Source organism: Oxyura jamaicensis, chromosome 5, assembly GCF_011077185.1.
Source record: "Oxyura jamaicensis isolate SHBP4307 breed ruddy duck chromosome 5, BPBGC_Ojam_1.0, whole genome shotgun sequence".
NCBI classification, from domain to species: Eukaryota; Metazoa; Chordata; class Aves; order Anseriformes; family Anatidae; genus Oxyura; species Oxyura jamaicensis.
In genome coordinates this window covers 61,752,599-61,767,341 of record NC_048897.1, presented here as the reverse complement: position 1 = coordinate 61,767,341, position 14,743 = coordinate 61,752,599, and the positions used below count along the sequence as shown (strand labels likewise).

General features: G+C 41.2%; 1 protein-coding gene across 1 annotated transcript; it reads left to right on the top strand.

Annotated features, from left to right (window-relative positions):
• Positions 1-651: 651 nt before the first annotated feature.
• Positions 652-11,435, top strand: TMEM41B (transmembrane protein 41B). Its single transcript, XM_035329065.1, has 7 exons — positions 652-758; positions 1,880-1,997; positions 3,119-3,247; positions 4,720-4,813; positions 5,633-5,737; positions 7,802-7,940; positions 8,766-11,435. Exons 1-7 carry the CDS (start codon positions 674-676, stop codon positions 8,933-8,935), a joined length of 840 nt encoding a protein of 279 aa, XP_035184956.1. The 5' UTR covers positions 652-673; the 3' UTR covers positions 8,936-11,435.
• Positions 11,436-14,743: the final 3,308 nt, after the last annotated feature.

The window sequence follows — 14,743 nt, the reverse complement described above, 5'->3', positions numbered from 1 at the left end:
TATAAAGTTGATGGCAGCCAGGAGTTAGATCTTTGAGCGCTGCCTCGTCTCACGAAAGCTTCCTTTCCAGGAAGCAGGCCCAGACGAAGGGCCCCAGATCTACGAGTACATCTGGAAAGGGGAGAGAGGGCGACACCCTCCCTCAGCCAACAGTCCTGCCCAAGGGCTTATGCAACGCGCGCTGCCTGAGCGGTTTCGCGGTGCTCCCTCCGGAGCACGCTTGCTGCAACGCCTGCGGTGGCAGGGGCGGGTTGGACGGTTACGAGGCGCTCCTCTGCCAAAGAGCCGGGCGAGGCGATGGGTGCTTCGCGGCCAGAGCCCGGCTGCGGGGTCGCACCGCTGCGGGGTCCCCCCCCCGCCCGCGCTTAGCGGCTCCCCGCGCTGCCCAACGGCCGCCTGCGGGCTCCGCCCCCGCCTCGCGCCGCTGCCGTTGCGGGCTCCCCGCCGCCCCTACCGTATTTCCCCACGTTCCCGCGCACACCCCCAAGGGAGCGGCAGCGCGGCGCTACCGTATTGCCCCGCCCCACGTGCACAGCAAAGCGCAGCCGCGCGGCCGCGCGGCCCCGGCGGAGCGGCGCATGCGCTGTGTGGCGCTGAGGCGGGCGGGCAGCCCGGGCTTGGCTCCCCGCTCCCCTCCCCTCCGCGTCGGGGCCCGGTTGGCGGCAGCGGGGCCATGGCGCAGCGGAGGGCGGCCGAGCGAGGAGGGCCCTGCCGAGCGGCGGCGGAGAGCGCCAGGCACCAGCGGCAGCTTCTAGAAGGTGCCGGGGGGGAGAGGGGGCGCGGGGGCGCCTCGTCCTTCCCGCTGCCGGCGGCCGGCGGGCGGGAGGGGCCGGTGAGGGGCCGAGGCGGGGCCGCAGCCCCCGTCAGGGGCAGGCACGGCTGGGCTGGGCGCTGTCCTGCACCCCCGGCCCTGCGAGCAGCACAGAGCGCGGCGTGCCGCGGCTCGCTTCCTCGCCCTTTGCTTTTTTTCCCCTTCCGCGAGGAGAAGCCGGTGTTAAAGCCCCCGGTGCCGAGGCACCGCTGCGGTAACAGCTCGGGGCCGCCGTTCCGTCACCCCTCGGCCGGGTTTCGCAACAGTGCCGCGGCCTCCGCGCGCCCCGTGGCACGGCGGTCAGGCCACGGGCCTCCGCGAATGGCAGCGGCGCCCTGCGGCACGGGGAGGTGGGGCTGGCCCGGCAGCGCCCGAGGGACGGCCCGGTGCGGCTGCAGAGAGCGGCCTGGCTGCTGCGTACAGCGCCGGGCAGAGCGTGACATACGTGTGGCCACACTGGCAAAAATACCAAGTATAGAAGAGGCCTAAAAGGCAGTTCTGTCGTTTATTGTGCTCGCGTTATGTTCTTTACACCAGAACTTAGGCTATTACAAGTTTAAAAAGAGATACCTTGGATACGTGTGTTTTAGCCTGTAAAGTAGGTGTGATTCCCACGTCTGAGAACTGTGATCTTCATATCCCAGGCTGTTGTGGGCGTGTGTTCATGTGCGTGTTCTGCCGATGAGTGTTTCTAACCTAGTTGGCTAGTTGCTGTGCCCGGTGTTCATCCCGAGGAGAACAACAAGCAAAGCCAACTGTTAATGAGCGTGTTTTGAAGTTGTGTTGCACATACTGAAGATTTAACTTCAAGTTACGAGCTCTTAACTGACTGTCAGGAGACTTCATGGCAAAAATTAAAAATATGTGGCTTAATTTGTTCTACAGTAACTTTTCCGATTTATTTGGACGACTTCAGGGAATGTAAGCAGTGTGTTATGTATGTTACTGAAAGCATTTGTAGGAAGATGAGATCTCTGTGGAGATTTCCTTAACGTTTCCTCAAAGTGTAACCTTGAATTCCGATAAGTTGTTGGGGTTGTTGTTAATTTTGGTTGTATTTAATTTCAGGGAAAGCTCAGGCAGAAGGTGGATCAGCTCGAACGTCTCTTCTTATTTTGGTGTCCATCTTCACATCGGCTGCTTTTCTTATGTTTCTGGTATATAAAAACTTCCCACAACTTAGTGAGTAAGTATGTAATTCGTTTGCTTTTCATTCAGTATCAGCTTGCAGAGGAGGCTACATGGGGTTAAGTGATTTTGGAACTGACGTAAGTTAATTATAGACGTAACCTTATTTAAAGAAAAAAAGCCATTTTGAGTGTATAATCTCCAATGTCACAACACAAAAGGTAATATTGAAATGTGTACTAACTAGTAGGATCTGTTTAAACACTCAAGTTGTGCTTGACCTAGGGTTTCTGTTGCACAGTTGAGTTCTCATGTCTTAAGTTACCTGTTGTCACTTTAGCAATGGTAACGATGTTCTTAACCGTCCTCAGTTGAGAGCCAAAGCATGCTTGGTTAGGGCTAGGTGTGTTGTAAAATTCCTTGTGCTCTGCTATAACTGCAGGCCACCATAAAAAGGCGACATCCTTCGTCCTTCATACTCAAGGCTCGTGTACTCTTTCTCCTTTTTGTTGCATCTGGTACTCATGTTGGGAACATTAATAGTTTGACAAGATGCAAGCCTGCTTGTCTTACAACTTTCTTTTTTTCTTTTAGTAATAAATTTTCTGTGTGATTAACTTGCTCAACAAGTTCAGTTTGCAACTGTCCAGTCACTAAGTCTGATACAGAGGAAGAGAGGACACTCAACTGTGCTGCCCAGGGTTGCACCAGATTAAGGTGTGACATAAGATTTTGCTCTTAAAGCTTTGTATGCCTGTGAGGTGAAACTCTACTGCATTTGAGGTGTTGCTGCACTTTGAATGTTGTGACCCTAGCATGAGGCAGTTACAGTTAGTTTTGGCTGAAACATTGCCTGCTGTTCAGTTGCCAAAGGTTTGCTTTGAGTAATTGTTTCTTTTTGATATTAACTTGAGAAGAAAAAATCCTAGAAATGAAGCTGGTTATTGTAACAAATAGGAAAAAAAAAATAGCTTGCTAATATCTAAAATTTATTTAAAAGAAGTGTAAATATTACAAAGGTATGTCTTAGAATTTTACCACAAAATAGTGATGTGGTTTGTCTGCAGACATTGTAGTTCAGTGATCTAGTGCATCTAATTATCTATATATTCAGCAATTAATTTTACTGTACTGTTTACTTACATCTCCTACCATGTTTTCTCTTCTTTCTTTTTCCAGAGAAGAAGGAAAATGTATAAAGGTTCCTAGAGACATGGATGATGCAAAAGCCTTAGGAAAAGTCCTGTCTAAATATAAGGACACGTTTTATGTTCAAGTATTAGTAGCTTACTTTGCCACATACGTTTTGTATCCTTTTTCTGATACGAGAAGCCTTTGCTGACTTCTTTTCTACGAAAAAGAAAAGAAAAATGCAAACGTAATAATTTATTGATCGGGGATGGAGAAGGGTAAGACACCAAGGTGTGTTTATAACATACGTGTTTTAGGACTTAAGAGAAGTTTTTTGTTGTTGAAGTGTTTCAGTATGCCGTTTTGGATTGTAAGGAAGGACTAAGTACAGAGAAATTGAATTGCATGCCTGTATAGTAGTAAATGTTGTCTAAGATTGTCTTGCAGCTTCAGCTACTATCTACTGTGGACAATGTTTTAACTTCCGTATTTGACTTACTTTAATGTTACAGTAGCTAAGTGCAAACTAAATTCCCAGATAAAAATGTCTGCTGATTCTAAAGGAAAATAAACTACCACTCTAGTCTTCCTGAGGCATCTAAAAGTGTTTTATGAGTCACTTGTGGAAGTCCTTACATAATTTCTCAAGGGAAACATTTTATGCCTTCTTTCATCTCTGCAGTGCCCATTTTCAAAACAAAAAAAGAAAAAACTTCTTCTATTTTAGAGAGCTAGACTTCTGAAGTACTTTATGCCTAGGGAGGCACAAAGGCTGCCTGTGCTCTCTCTTAACTTTCTATTTTCCCTGAGTACTGAATGTTAATCATTAAACACACTCTTAACTGGAACGCGTAACAGGTTAATAAAGCTCTTCAGCCTTTCGAAAGTTATAGGAGGTCAATTTCATTGTTTAATGCAGTAGGGTTCTCAAAACCCAGAGAAAAATTCACGCTGAAAGTGCCATTAGTAATTATCTTCTAGCATATTCTCACAAGAGTGGTTCACAAATGATAGATTATATTTGAAGAAAACTAAAATGTTAGTTAATATGTAAACGACATAGAATCGGCATTCTTACTGAACTACTGCATCAGCTGATATGACGACATTTACTGTCTCAGCAGCAGACTTGGCGAGCATGGTATAGTTATCTTAGAACCTTGGCACTTGGAAAAAGCTCTGTTGTCTGTAATGAACTTGATATAAAAGATGATTGTTTGGCTCTTTAGTATTTAAATCGGTTCCATGAAATTCATAATCACTAGAGGTTTCTGTCAACTTTTCAGAGTGACTGAAGTCTGCTTATTTCTGGTTAAGTGTCAGATCAGAGCTGTATTTCTTGTAATGCCATAAAGCTACAATGTCAAAGGCAGCACAGAGATGAAGGGAAAGCATAATACATCTTTTAATTAGTGACTTATTTTTATATCTGTCAACAGTTTATCTACCCCTTGTTTCTCTGTGCTCGGGCTGTTTGTGCTACTCTGCACAAGTATTTTGATGTAAAGATCTCTTGAGGCCATGCCTATTTGTTTATTTTTTTCCAAATTGTGTTATGTACGCTGACTGCTTATTAGATTAAAAACTGGGTAGCTTTTTTAAAAAAAACAAACAAACAACAAAACCTTCTTTAACGAAGATGCATCCAGCCTGCAAACATTTGCTATCCCTGGGTCTATATTTCTCAGTATCCTGTCAGGGTTTCTTTATCCCTTTCCACTGGCGTTATTTCTTGTTTGTCTGGTAAGTATGGAAAATAGTTTGTGAAGGCACGTATTTTGTTCCATTTGGAAAGGAACCAAACATTTAAACAGCTTTCTGTTTGAAACGATCACAGGCTGAGTGAAATAAGGGGATGCTTTATTCTCCAAGGTATAAATGAATTGGCATTCAACTGTGTTGTGAGAAGGGTCTTACCCACAAAACTCACTGTAGCGTTGGATGATGATCCAAACAACTAAACTCTTCTCCAAATTTTCTTAATAATGGATACATCTGGGTGTTAGTCATCTGGAGAGTTGCCTTCACTTCAGACTTGTTCAGCATCCACCAGAACCTGATACTAATCTTGGAACATAAGTAATGCATTCTAGTGCTCTGCAAAACACATCCTTGTTAAAAATGGTTTACATACTTGAGAAGCTTAACTTACAAAGTGTATGTTGTCAACAAATTTCAAAAGATGCAGTCATAGTAAGCCTTAGTACTTAAGAACTTGATAACCCAGTAGGTATAGAGGGCTAAGGTGATGAATTTTCAAGTTTGAATCTTTCAAATGTCATTGTATCTCTTATTTGCAAAGGTTTCACTGTTCAGAATCCTAAAAGTGCAGAGGTTCAATGTTATCTGACAAGTAATCAACATTGTCTACTTTGTGTTAATATTGATCTAAATGCTTTGGAATTAAAGCAACCAGTTAGCATCGACAAAGTTCCTGAGGAGTAGGTACAGGAAGTTCTTCCTCTTTAATGGAGGACTGCACAGAAGCAGCCTCTATCCAGTCAGTCATTATGGGGATATAAGGCTAATATTAATTAGTGTTTTTCTGCTTTTTTTTTTCAGTGCTCAGGACTTGGAGCTTCGTTCTGCTATATGCTTTCATACTTAGTGGGACGGCCTGTTGTATACAAATACTTAACAGAAAAAGCAGTTAAATGGTCAGAACAGGTAAGCTACTAAGTTGAAATTTATAGAAAATATATAGTGGAATAGGATGGGAAAACTAGAGGGGATTGTGCTCATAAATCTAGTTGCAAAGAAAGGATTCTGAGTCCTTTCTGACAATGTGTAGTTACTTTTTGAATGTTGTTAAACAATAGAGTATTCCTGATTATGCTATTTCCTGGGGGGAATCTCTCTTCAACTAGGAAGAGTTTGTCACTGATAACCCCTCTGGTTTAGCTAAACGCAGTAGGGTAGGAAGCCTATGAAGTTGTGATTTGAAGTAATAGCTCCCTGAGCATCAGAAATAATGAAACAGCTTTCATTATTTCTGATGCTCAGGGAGCTATTACTGTTATTTATTTATTTATTTTTTTCAATAGGGTGAAAAAACATATAGTTGTAGGTCTGATTGTAAAAATGTAGGTGTTATTGTGGTTAGGGCAATTCGTAAATTTGTCACTTTAGTGTTTAAGGGCAGTAGCAGCATATCCCCCCTAAAAAGGGTATTGTTTTCATGCCGGTTTAAAGGGTCTCTTTGCGTTCTTACTATATGCTTACATGGTAACTTCCTACCAATTTGGAAATTCACCGTTTTTGTGGTACATAGAGAAGTATCCCATACAAGCTGCTTGGTTTTCGTACAAGCTCAATTTCCTTTAGGCCCAGGGACAGTATCTGATAACAGAAATTTGGCAAGCTAATTATCTGATTAAACTTCAGATTTTGCTACACAAAATCCTAGCATGATCAGTAGTTGACCCCTTGTTTGTTGTTTGATGCTCTTAACCATTTTCAAACAGATCTTTTTGGCAAGTATGAACCATAACTAACTGCTCTGTTCTCCGTTCAAGGTTTTTTTGAATCATAAAAATATTTAAACTTCTTCCTCACGAAGATGTAGAGCTGTGCCCTACACAGTGTTATGAATCTTGTACCAAATAAGTATTAGAAGCACACTATAATCTTCAGACTATTCCCTAAGTGGGAAATAGTAACTATTGCCACCGGCAGAACTGGCTATGTGACTTTAAAATTACATAATTGCATGTGTGGTTCATATCTCACTGTTTCCAGGTTAGGTAGACTATACCATTTTGGCACTTCGAGACCTATGCAGAATTAATTGTTGATTAAGCATCAGTCCTTCGTTAAGATTTAATTAAAAAAAAAAAAAAAAGGACCAAACACGAGAACCAAAGTATTGCTGACCAATAGCAGGACTGACTGCAATACTGCAATTCAAGCTAATGTTGTGGAAAAAACAGGGTTGTGTCTAGGGTAAGTTGCTGCACCTGATTTTAGATGGATTGACAATCAGGTGTGGTTTAGTTTCAACTGTTTGGGGCCATGTGGCCATATTTAGGCTTAGACTTTGTGAAGGCCTGCTAGGGTAGAGCAGAGATGGTGGGATGCTCTGCTACCCTTAAAACTTGCTTTGAGGTTATGGGTGTTTGAAAGGGCTGGAGTTCTAAAGCCAGTCTGGGAGCAGAAGAGGCTTTGATGTAGTAGTGTAAGGAGCTGAGCTAGACTTGAGGATATAATTGACTGCAGATCAAGTTTGGACTAATGTGGCTGCTCCTTTATGATGTTTATGCTAGACATTACAAAGTACGTGCGGATAGGTGTTCAGACTGTGTTGGCAGTAGCCTCCTGATGAACTTCAGAGCCACGACCAGGGTAAGATTCCAAGCTAGGAATATAGCTGCATTTCATGTTTGATTGCTTTACAAATAGGATGACAAGCTGGTAGCGTTGGCTGGACTACAGTTAGAGGTGACAGAGCTAATGCTAGGGTTAGTTCAGCACAGCAGCAGGCTTACTTGTTACCTGATTCAGATGTATTAGTGCTCTACCATAGGCTGGTATTTCCAGACTAACTTCAATGCTATGTAACAGTGATTCATTGATGACTCTTCCTCTCTTCCTTGAGTCATCATTTAACTGATTTGTTTGCAACTTTTAAATTTCTACAAAAGATGGATTTAACAAACTCACGAATCTCTTGTAGTAAAATCATTGCTTATTTTGAAGGCAGGGGTTTTACTGGTTTATTTTTGTTTTGCACAGGTTGAACGACACAGAGAACACCTTATTAACTACATAATATTTTTGAGAATAACACCGTTTCTTCCAAATTGGTTCATCAATATAACATCTCCTGTAATAAATGTGCCATTAAAAGTATTTTTCATTGGCACCTTTCTAGGTAAGAATTCTGAATAGTGAACTGCAGTTTGGGGTAGCCAGAAGTGGCATTGCTTGCTTCTTATGCATTGTTCAGTGGGGATCACCACCTACTGGACAGCTGAAAGATTACGCAAGAGTATTGTGGCTACTTTTTTTTATGCGTCCAGCTTTTAGCATTAAAAGACTTCAGTCTTCAGGATTATTCTGATGCACTGGATGAGCGGTAACACAGGCTATAAGGAAACATACCTTGTATGAACACTTTACAAGTAACTGCTGTTGCTCCACTCCATGGTTATTATACTTCTGTGAACTACCGTGTACTTCTATTTTGAGTTCAGCATAGCCATGCGAGAACATGTGGCTTTGATCTGAAGGACTGTTCTTCCCCTTCCCCTCCATTTTATTATAATATATCTTCCCAGGAGTGAATTCATAACTACTGTAGTGCTAAATGTCTTAACCTTGAGTTTTGCTTATTTTTGCCAATATTTTTAAATAGTTTAGGAGACAATTCATAAGCTTCCATCATGAACCTAAATAAAGTCAGTTTGTAGAGACAACTTGCTATCTGCACGATCTAGCTCGCAGAGTTTTTTTAGTTTCCTATGCTTGTATTAGCATTAACCAGTATCAAAAGTAGCATAAACAGTTCTGATAATGGGATTTTGTCTTTGAATTTTGTATCTGTACCTGCACCCTAACAAGAAAATACAGGCAACAAATTCTGAGGCTTTGGTGTTAAAAGCTGGACAAGTGAGTTAGGAATTTTCTTGGTTTTGTTTACCCTAAGAAATAGCTTTTTCTTAAATTTCTTGTTCTACATTTCTACTTCCCCTTTCAGGTGTGGCACCACCATCTTTTGTAGCCATTAAGGCAGGAACAACACTATACCAACTTACAACAGCAGGGGAAGCTGTTTCCTGGAACTCTGTTTTTGTTCTCATGATTCTAGCCATCCTCTCCATCCTACCAGCTCTCTTCCAGAAGAAACTGAAACAGAAGTTTGAATAAGGATCAAACTGGACCAGGACTTCCCATGTTTCATCTCAGGATTGGCACTTCTGATATTTGTATATTTGCTTTTCTATTGGATCTTAAGCAATTAAAGGGGAGGCTTGTAATGGGTAAGAATGTCTTTAAACGAACACGTGACCTGCAACTGAAGGAACTGTGTTCAGAAATGTACTACGTAGTTTTATAACCAAATCATCAGTGTTTTGCTTTGGGGTGTATGTGCAGCCCTCGGGATGAGGGAAGTGAAAACACAGGTGTCATGTTTTGCTTTGATTATATGCAGAGCAAAAAATGTAACAAACTACAGATAATGCTTTCTAATACTTGCAGAAAAAAAAACAAACCCAGCCCTTATTTTTTCAATCTGATTTCTGTAACATACTGTACATCTCTGTAGACATGCATGGGATCTGGTCTGAGCACAATTCTCATCAACAGTCTTTCTTACCTTTTGGGGTTCCAAAATTATAGCATAATATCATAACGGTGCTCATTCAGAAACAATTTTTTTTCTGAGTACTACTTTAACTACAAAGATACACTCATCTTGATTGTTTACTTCTATTACTGTTGTGTGGACTTCAATACTTGAACCTACATCTGCTTTACTAACTGGATTAACAAAGGCAAAGTTTCAGATCGTTCTAAGTTATTCTGTAAAAGTTTGCTCTGGGAGAGCAGACTAGACTTCTTCATTGTGGCTAGCTGATTTTGAAATTCTATTATTTTTTTCATGTTGATTATTTTGCCAATATTTTACTTGCATACATTTATCCTGTGAATTCAAGAAAATGATCATATATAAAACTTTAATTTCCTGAGTGATTTAAAAATGTATAACTTCAGTGTACTATAAACATTTCTAAAGCAATAGACAAAGAGTATACAACTTTTCATTGCAGCTCGATTGGCTAGAAGTGTCAGGTACCTTAATTGGTGCACTTCTTGCAAAAGAACTGAATCCAAATACTGTTCAAAGCATCATGCAACAGAAGTTTATGTGAATGTATCTAAAATTAAAGGGATGATTCAATTTTCTGCTAAGTCCGTAACCGGTAATGCGCAACCAGCTCTGATTCACCTTCAAGTAAACGTCTGCTTATATATAGCCAACATAGGAGGTATGTGATACCTGCCCTTGTACAGTTATAACTGTTGTAGTCTGTATTATTATCAGTGGAGTCCCATAAAATGAGGTCCTGATCAGCAAGGAATTGGGGTGCATGTTTAAGTTGATCCTACTGAAATTAGTGCTGCTTGTAGGCTTTAATTTTATGCTCCTGAAGCACCTTGCTGAAATGGGAACTGACATGTTAGCATATGCTCCGGTTCAAGGGTTTACGTGTCTGTATCCCCATGTTAACTCATCATGGTAGATCATTTGAGATGTAAGAGAACAGTTCCATGAATGTGATAATGTGAAAGGTACTGGTACCTTCTAAAAAGTTTTGTTCTTTTTTGTAACATAATGTTAATTGACTCCAGTTTATTGCAGTATTACATGTAAATATACAGTAAATATTATTGATGAACTATTTTGGTCTTTTATTTAAATCTGGGTTGCACAGTAAATGGTATTTTTATGTAGGTAAAGGAACTCATTTCACTTCTGTTTACAAATTTATTGTAAGCATTTAGCTTTAGGGAATGCTTTCTATTTAGAATTGAGTCTAAAAGGGTACTTGATTGGCATTTAAACCTGAATAGTGACTTTTAATTGCTGCAACTCTAATCTCAGTGCTCATCTACCTGGAGGATTTGCTCCATAGTAAGTGGTAGCTATTGTGAGCTCAGTGTCCACTGGAATATTGAGCGTGAAATAGCTGTAGATTTACAGCCTACTCTTCTGCATAGTTAACTTTCCATGCAGAATAACTCAGAACAAATTTCATACTTACTATTACCCAGTGGCTTGTCTCAAAAGTGGTCTCAATTTTTGGTCAGTAATATGCTGTTGTAAAATTCTTTCTACATTGTACAAAACCCATGTTTTGGTGTGGAACCTTGACACTAAAGAAGGAATGAACTCCATTTCAGTTTCATATGAATCATGCTGTCACTTGGCACTTTCATCAAATTATATTTCACTGTGTGGATGGGATCAGGCTATGATACTGAAAAACTCCTTTCAGCTGTAGACTAATTTCCCATCACAGTGGCTAAAAGCCTTAAAAACCTTAAAAAGGTTGAAAATAAGGTTATTTCCTTTTGCAACAAGTTAGCATTTTTTTTTAACTTATCCCTTCTATGTTTATATTCAGCTGCCAATGGCTTCAGGCAATTCCCTGTCCCATGAGGACTACTGAGGGTTATAAAGTATAAAGGAGGTCTTGGGGAAAAGCAAAGAAGTGCTGTGCTGTGGAATAAGGCGGTTGCTGGCTTTTTATGGGAATCCAGCCAGTGCTCCAAGAGATAGCCATGCATTTCTGCCAGAAAAGCAGTGTCTACCATGAAGCAAACTTGGAAATCAGGAAGGTATGGTTTAACTACAAAAAAAGAGCTTTTAGGTGTCCTGTTTATCTCCTAGAACTTCTTGTAAATGATATCTGCATGACACCATTAATAAATGCCTCTTGCCATTTGATAATAAAGCTGTTATACAAAATGTGAAACATTGTATTTTGGGTACAATGAAGTATGCTGAACTTCCTGCTAAGCCTAATTTTTGATTCACTGATGATGAGTTCTTCTGAAGTGGTATTTTTTTAATGACTACAAAAATTAAACTGAACTGATGATCACATCTGTGGGTGAGATTTGTTTTGTTTGTACCTTTATTTCAGAACCCCTAGTTGGACTTCCTGCTGTCTGGAAGTTATTTCTTTATCACGTACAACAGTAATCTTTTTATACTTTGCACTGGAAGGCAATTGATATAGCTCATTTCATCTTCTCAGATGGAAACTCTTACATATTTTGCTTTTTCTGACATGAATTCCTGGTGGAAGACTCACAAGGTAAAGTTGCTATAGCTTTGTTCATTTACTTCCTTTGTCTGCTTTATGGATTTCTTCTTTTTGCGCTGTACACAATGTTGATGTTAAAGCTTGCCAAAAGGTTGAGACAAAACAAGGAAAAGATAAATAAAAAGCAAGCGTGTCTTTAAAATCTCAGTGAACTATTCTACGATGCAAAGCCAATGTTGTTGTTGATAGCTATTTCACAAATCTTTGTGTTATTCTAGAGAATATTTATCTTGTGTAGTGTGATAGTAGATAACCTGGTTTTATACTGAGTAACTAAATGCGGTGTGGATTGCTGTGTTCTGCTTTGTACTAGAACTGGAAGTACGCTGCATGTATGGTACCATCCAGTTACTTAAGCTGAATTATTAAGCTGAATAACCAGCAGAACCAACTCAACCAGGTAGCTAGCTGGTCAAAGACTGAAACACCCACCAGGTGTTCCCAGGTTCACTGCAGGTACTTTTATTATTTTTATTTTTTGATTTTTTACAAAAAGCAGCCACTTCATTCCTCATCTTCTAAAAACTTGCAAAGAGCCTGTGATAAAGGATGTATACAGAAAAATTAGGGATAGAACTATCACTCTTTTGTGCCATGGCAGTCTTTCTATTCTTTTGCTAGCCTTGCCACATTTAGCATTGTTATCCGTTGCTCTTGTTCCCTTTTCATTTTTCTGACACAGTTAATGTTCCTTCAGTTACCTACTTAATTGATACATATACTTTGAGTTGCATTTAGCTGTGGCAACCAGTACTGTATTTCAGGCTTAAAGAATAACTGGTACTCCTAGGATATCGCTGTCTTTTTTCCCCAGAAGAGTATTCTTTTTCCTAAATATGCTAGAGGAGATGAAACATGTATACCCACAAATCTTGCCTTGGCTGTAACATGCTAGTGTGTATTTAGATATTTTTGGAGCCTATGGATCGAACAGATTCCTTAGATTCCCTCCCTAACAGTTTTCAATCTATTGTTAGAAGACACCATCTTAAGTTCAAGTTAATTAGTAGAAGGAGTAATCTAGATATGTGCGTGTTAAATTCTGCCTTTTAAAAGTATTTATTGTCCTTATAATTTAATGTTTGAGCTTAAAAATTCCACCCTTTGCCATTGAAAATAGCAGCTGAAGCAACAACAAAAGACTTGCTGAAGACAATGAATGTTTTAAATCACTTTGTAGTTGCTAGTGTGTCTTTATTTTCTGTCTAAACATAGTTTCCACAGATTTAAGACTTCCCTTACATTTTGTAAACATCATACAGAATACTTACAAGAATTCACAGCGTCATTGAGAGTGTTGTTGCCTCACTTAAGGACATCTAGTCGATTTGCAAAGTTCAGTGACAAAATAGCTGTGGTTTAGGTGCTTCCAGTGATGGGAACAGTGCTCAAGAAGCCTGACAAATTAAAGCTGCTAGGCTTTTAATTAGATGTAACAGATAAAAACAACCCTCACAATGTCTGTACTACTTCCCCAGTTTCCCCAGTCTTTCTTGTAAGCTCTTCTGTGCCTGTCCGGCTCTGACTTCTGTTCATTAGGGTTAAGCTACAGTTTGGACTTACTGAAACTAAGCTTAGCACGTGCTGAATACTGTGTCTTTTGCCAGATCAAAAGAAGACTAAGAAGCAAAATGGTTGAAAATACCTAATGATTATAGAATAGGAGCAACCAGATTTAACGACTTCTGTTCTCTGTTAGTCTTCCTCGAATCACCAGGCAGGCTCAACGTATTCTAAATGTATGTGCTCGCTCTCAGTCTCATAAACTTGAGATTTTCAATCAAATATTGCATCTAATTATCCTATATCTGTTAAAATTTCTCCCTCGTGTTCACCAGTGTTTTAAAATTGGTCTGTCAGAATTATCAGTCAAACCTAAGCACTACTGTTGTTCATTGATAACCCATGCTGTGGTCTTTACCATCATAATCATGTGAATACTTTGCTTTTCCTATTTCCCAGAAGGATGGAAAAGCTCTCCGCAATTTCAGTGGGAAGAAATGGTTTAAAATCCAGTGGGAAGAAAGGGTTTCAGAGCCTAGATCTGGTGCTGCAAGGGGCTGTGGGGCTATTGACAGAAGTCTTATAGAAGCTGCTCTCTCAAGTGCTCAGAAAGAACCAGTAACTCTCATGTCTTTGCAATGTGAATTCAAATATGCCAAGTTTCATGTGCTTGACAGCACGTTAAGTTAGGTTGGTACCTGATTACAACCCATCCCTAGTGCTGAATTAATCTTAAACTACTTGAGCAAGCTTAGATAATAATCCTGAAAGACTGGAAAAATAATTTTTCCTTTTAGAAACCCTGGAAGGGACGGTTTCTAGGGAAGCTTTCTGGTGTGAAAGCCACAGCTGGAGAACTGGGTGAGGAGAGGAAGGGGAAGTATGTACGTGCAGACCTAAATTAAGTCTGTGAGGCTATCCCAGGTCTCTCCGGCCCGGGGAAGACGTGCTCTCATCCCACAGCACGGCGCCGTGCCGTTGGTACCTTAGCCCTAGGCTTGAGTCATGCTCATTTTTCTTTCTCTGCTCCCTAGGGGACGTTTTCCGTGCTGAGGGAAGGGGAATTTCACTCAGCTCTGCAGGCTCAGCTGTTAACAGGTGGGTCTGTGACGCTACCTCAAACAGAAAACAAATGAAACGCGCAGCCCCCCGCCTGCTCCGTAGCCCTGGTTCGCAGGGCTGGGGGCCGGGCGGGGAAGGTGTGAGCCCTGACTGTGTTAGCCGTGACACGGGGGCGCGCTGGGGGAGCTCCTCGTCCTCTGCAACCCCCGGTGCCGGAGCCGCGGAGCTCCCCTCCGGGGCACGGCGAGCGCAGCAGCCGCCCCGCCCCCCCCCC

Bases quoted from the DNA above. Each gene is read 5' to 3' on its own strand.
- TMEM41B (XM_035329065.1), top strand. From the start codon at position 674: ATGGCGCAGCGGAGGGCGGCCGAGCGAGGAGGGCCCTGCCGAGCGGCG. The intron at 1,998-3,118 runs GTAAGTATGTAA...TTCTTTTTCCAG, and splicing joins AACTTCCCACAACTTAGTGA to AGAAGAAGGAAAATGTATAA. The intron at 7,941-8,765 runs GTAAGAATTCTG...TTCCCCTTTCAG, and splicing joins TTTCATTGGCACCTTTCTAG to GTGTGGCACCACCATCTTTT.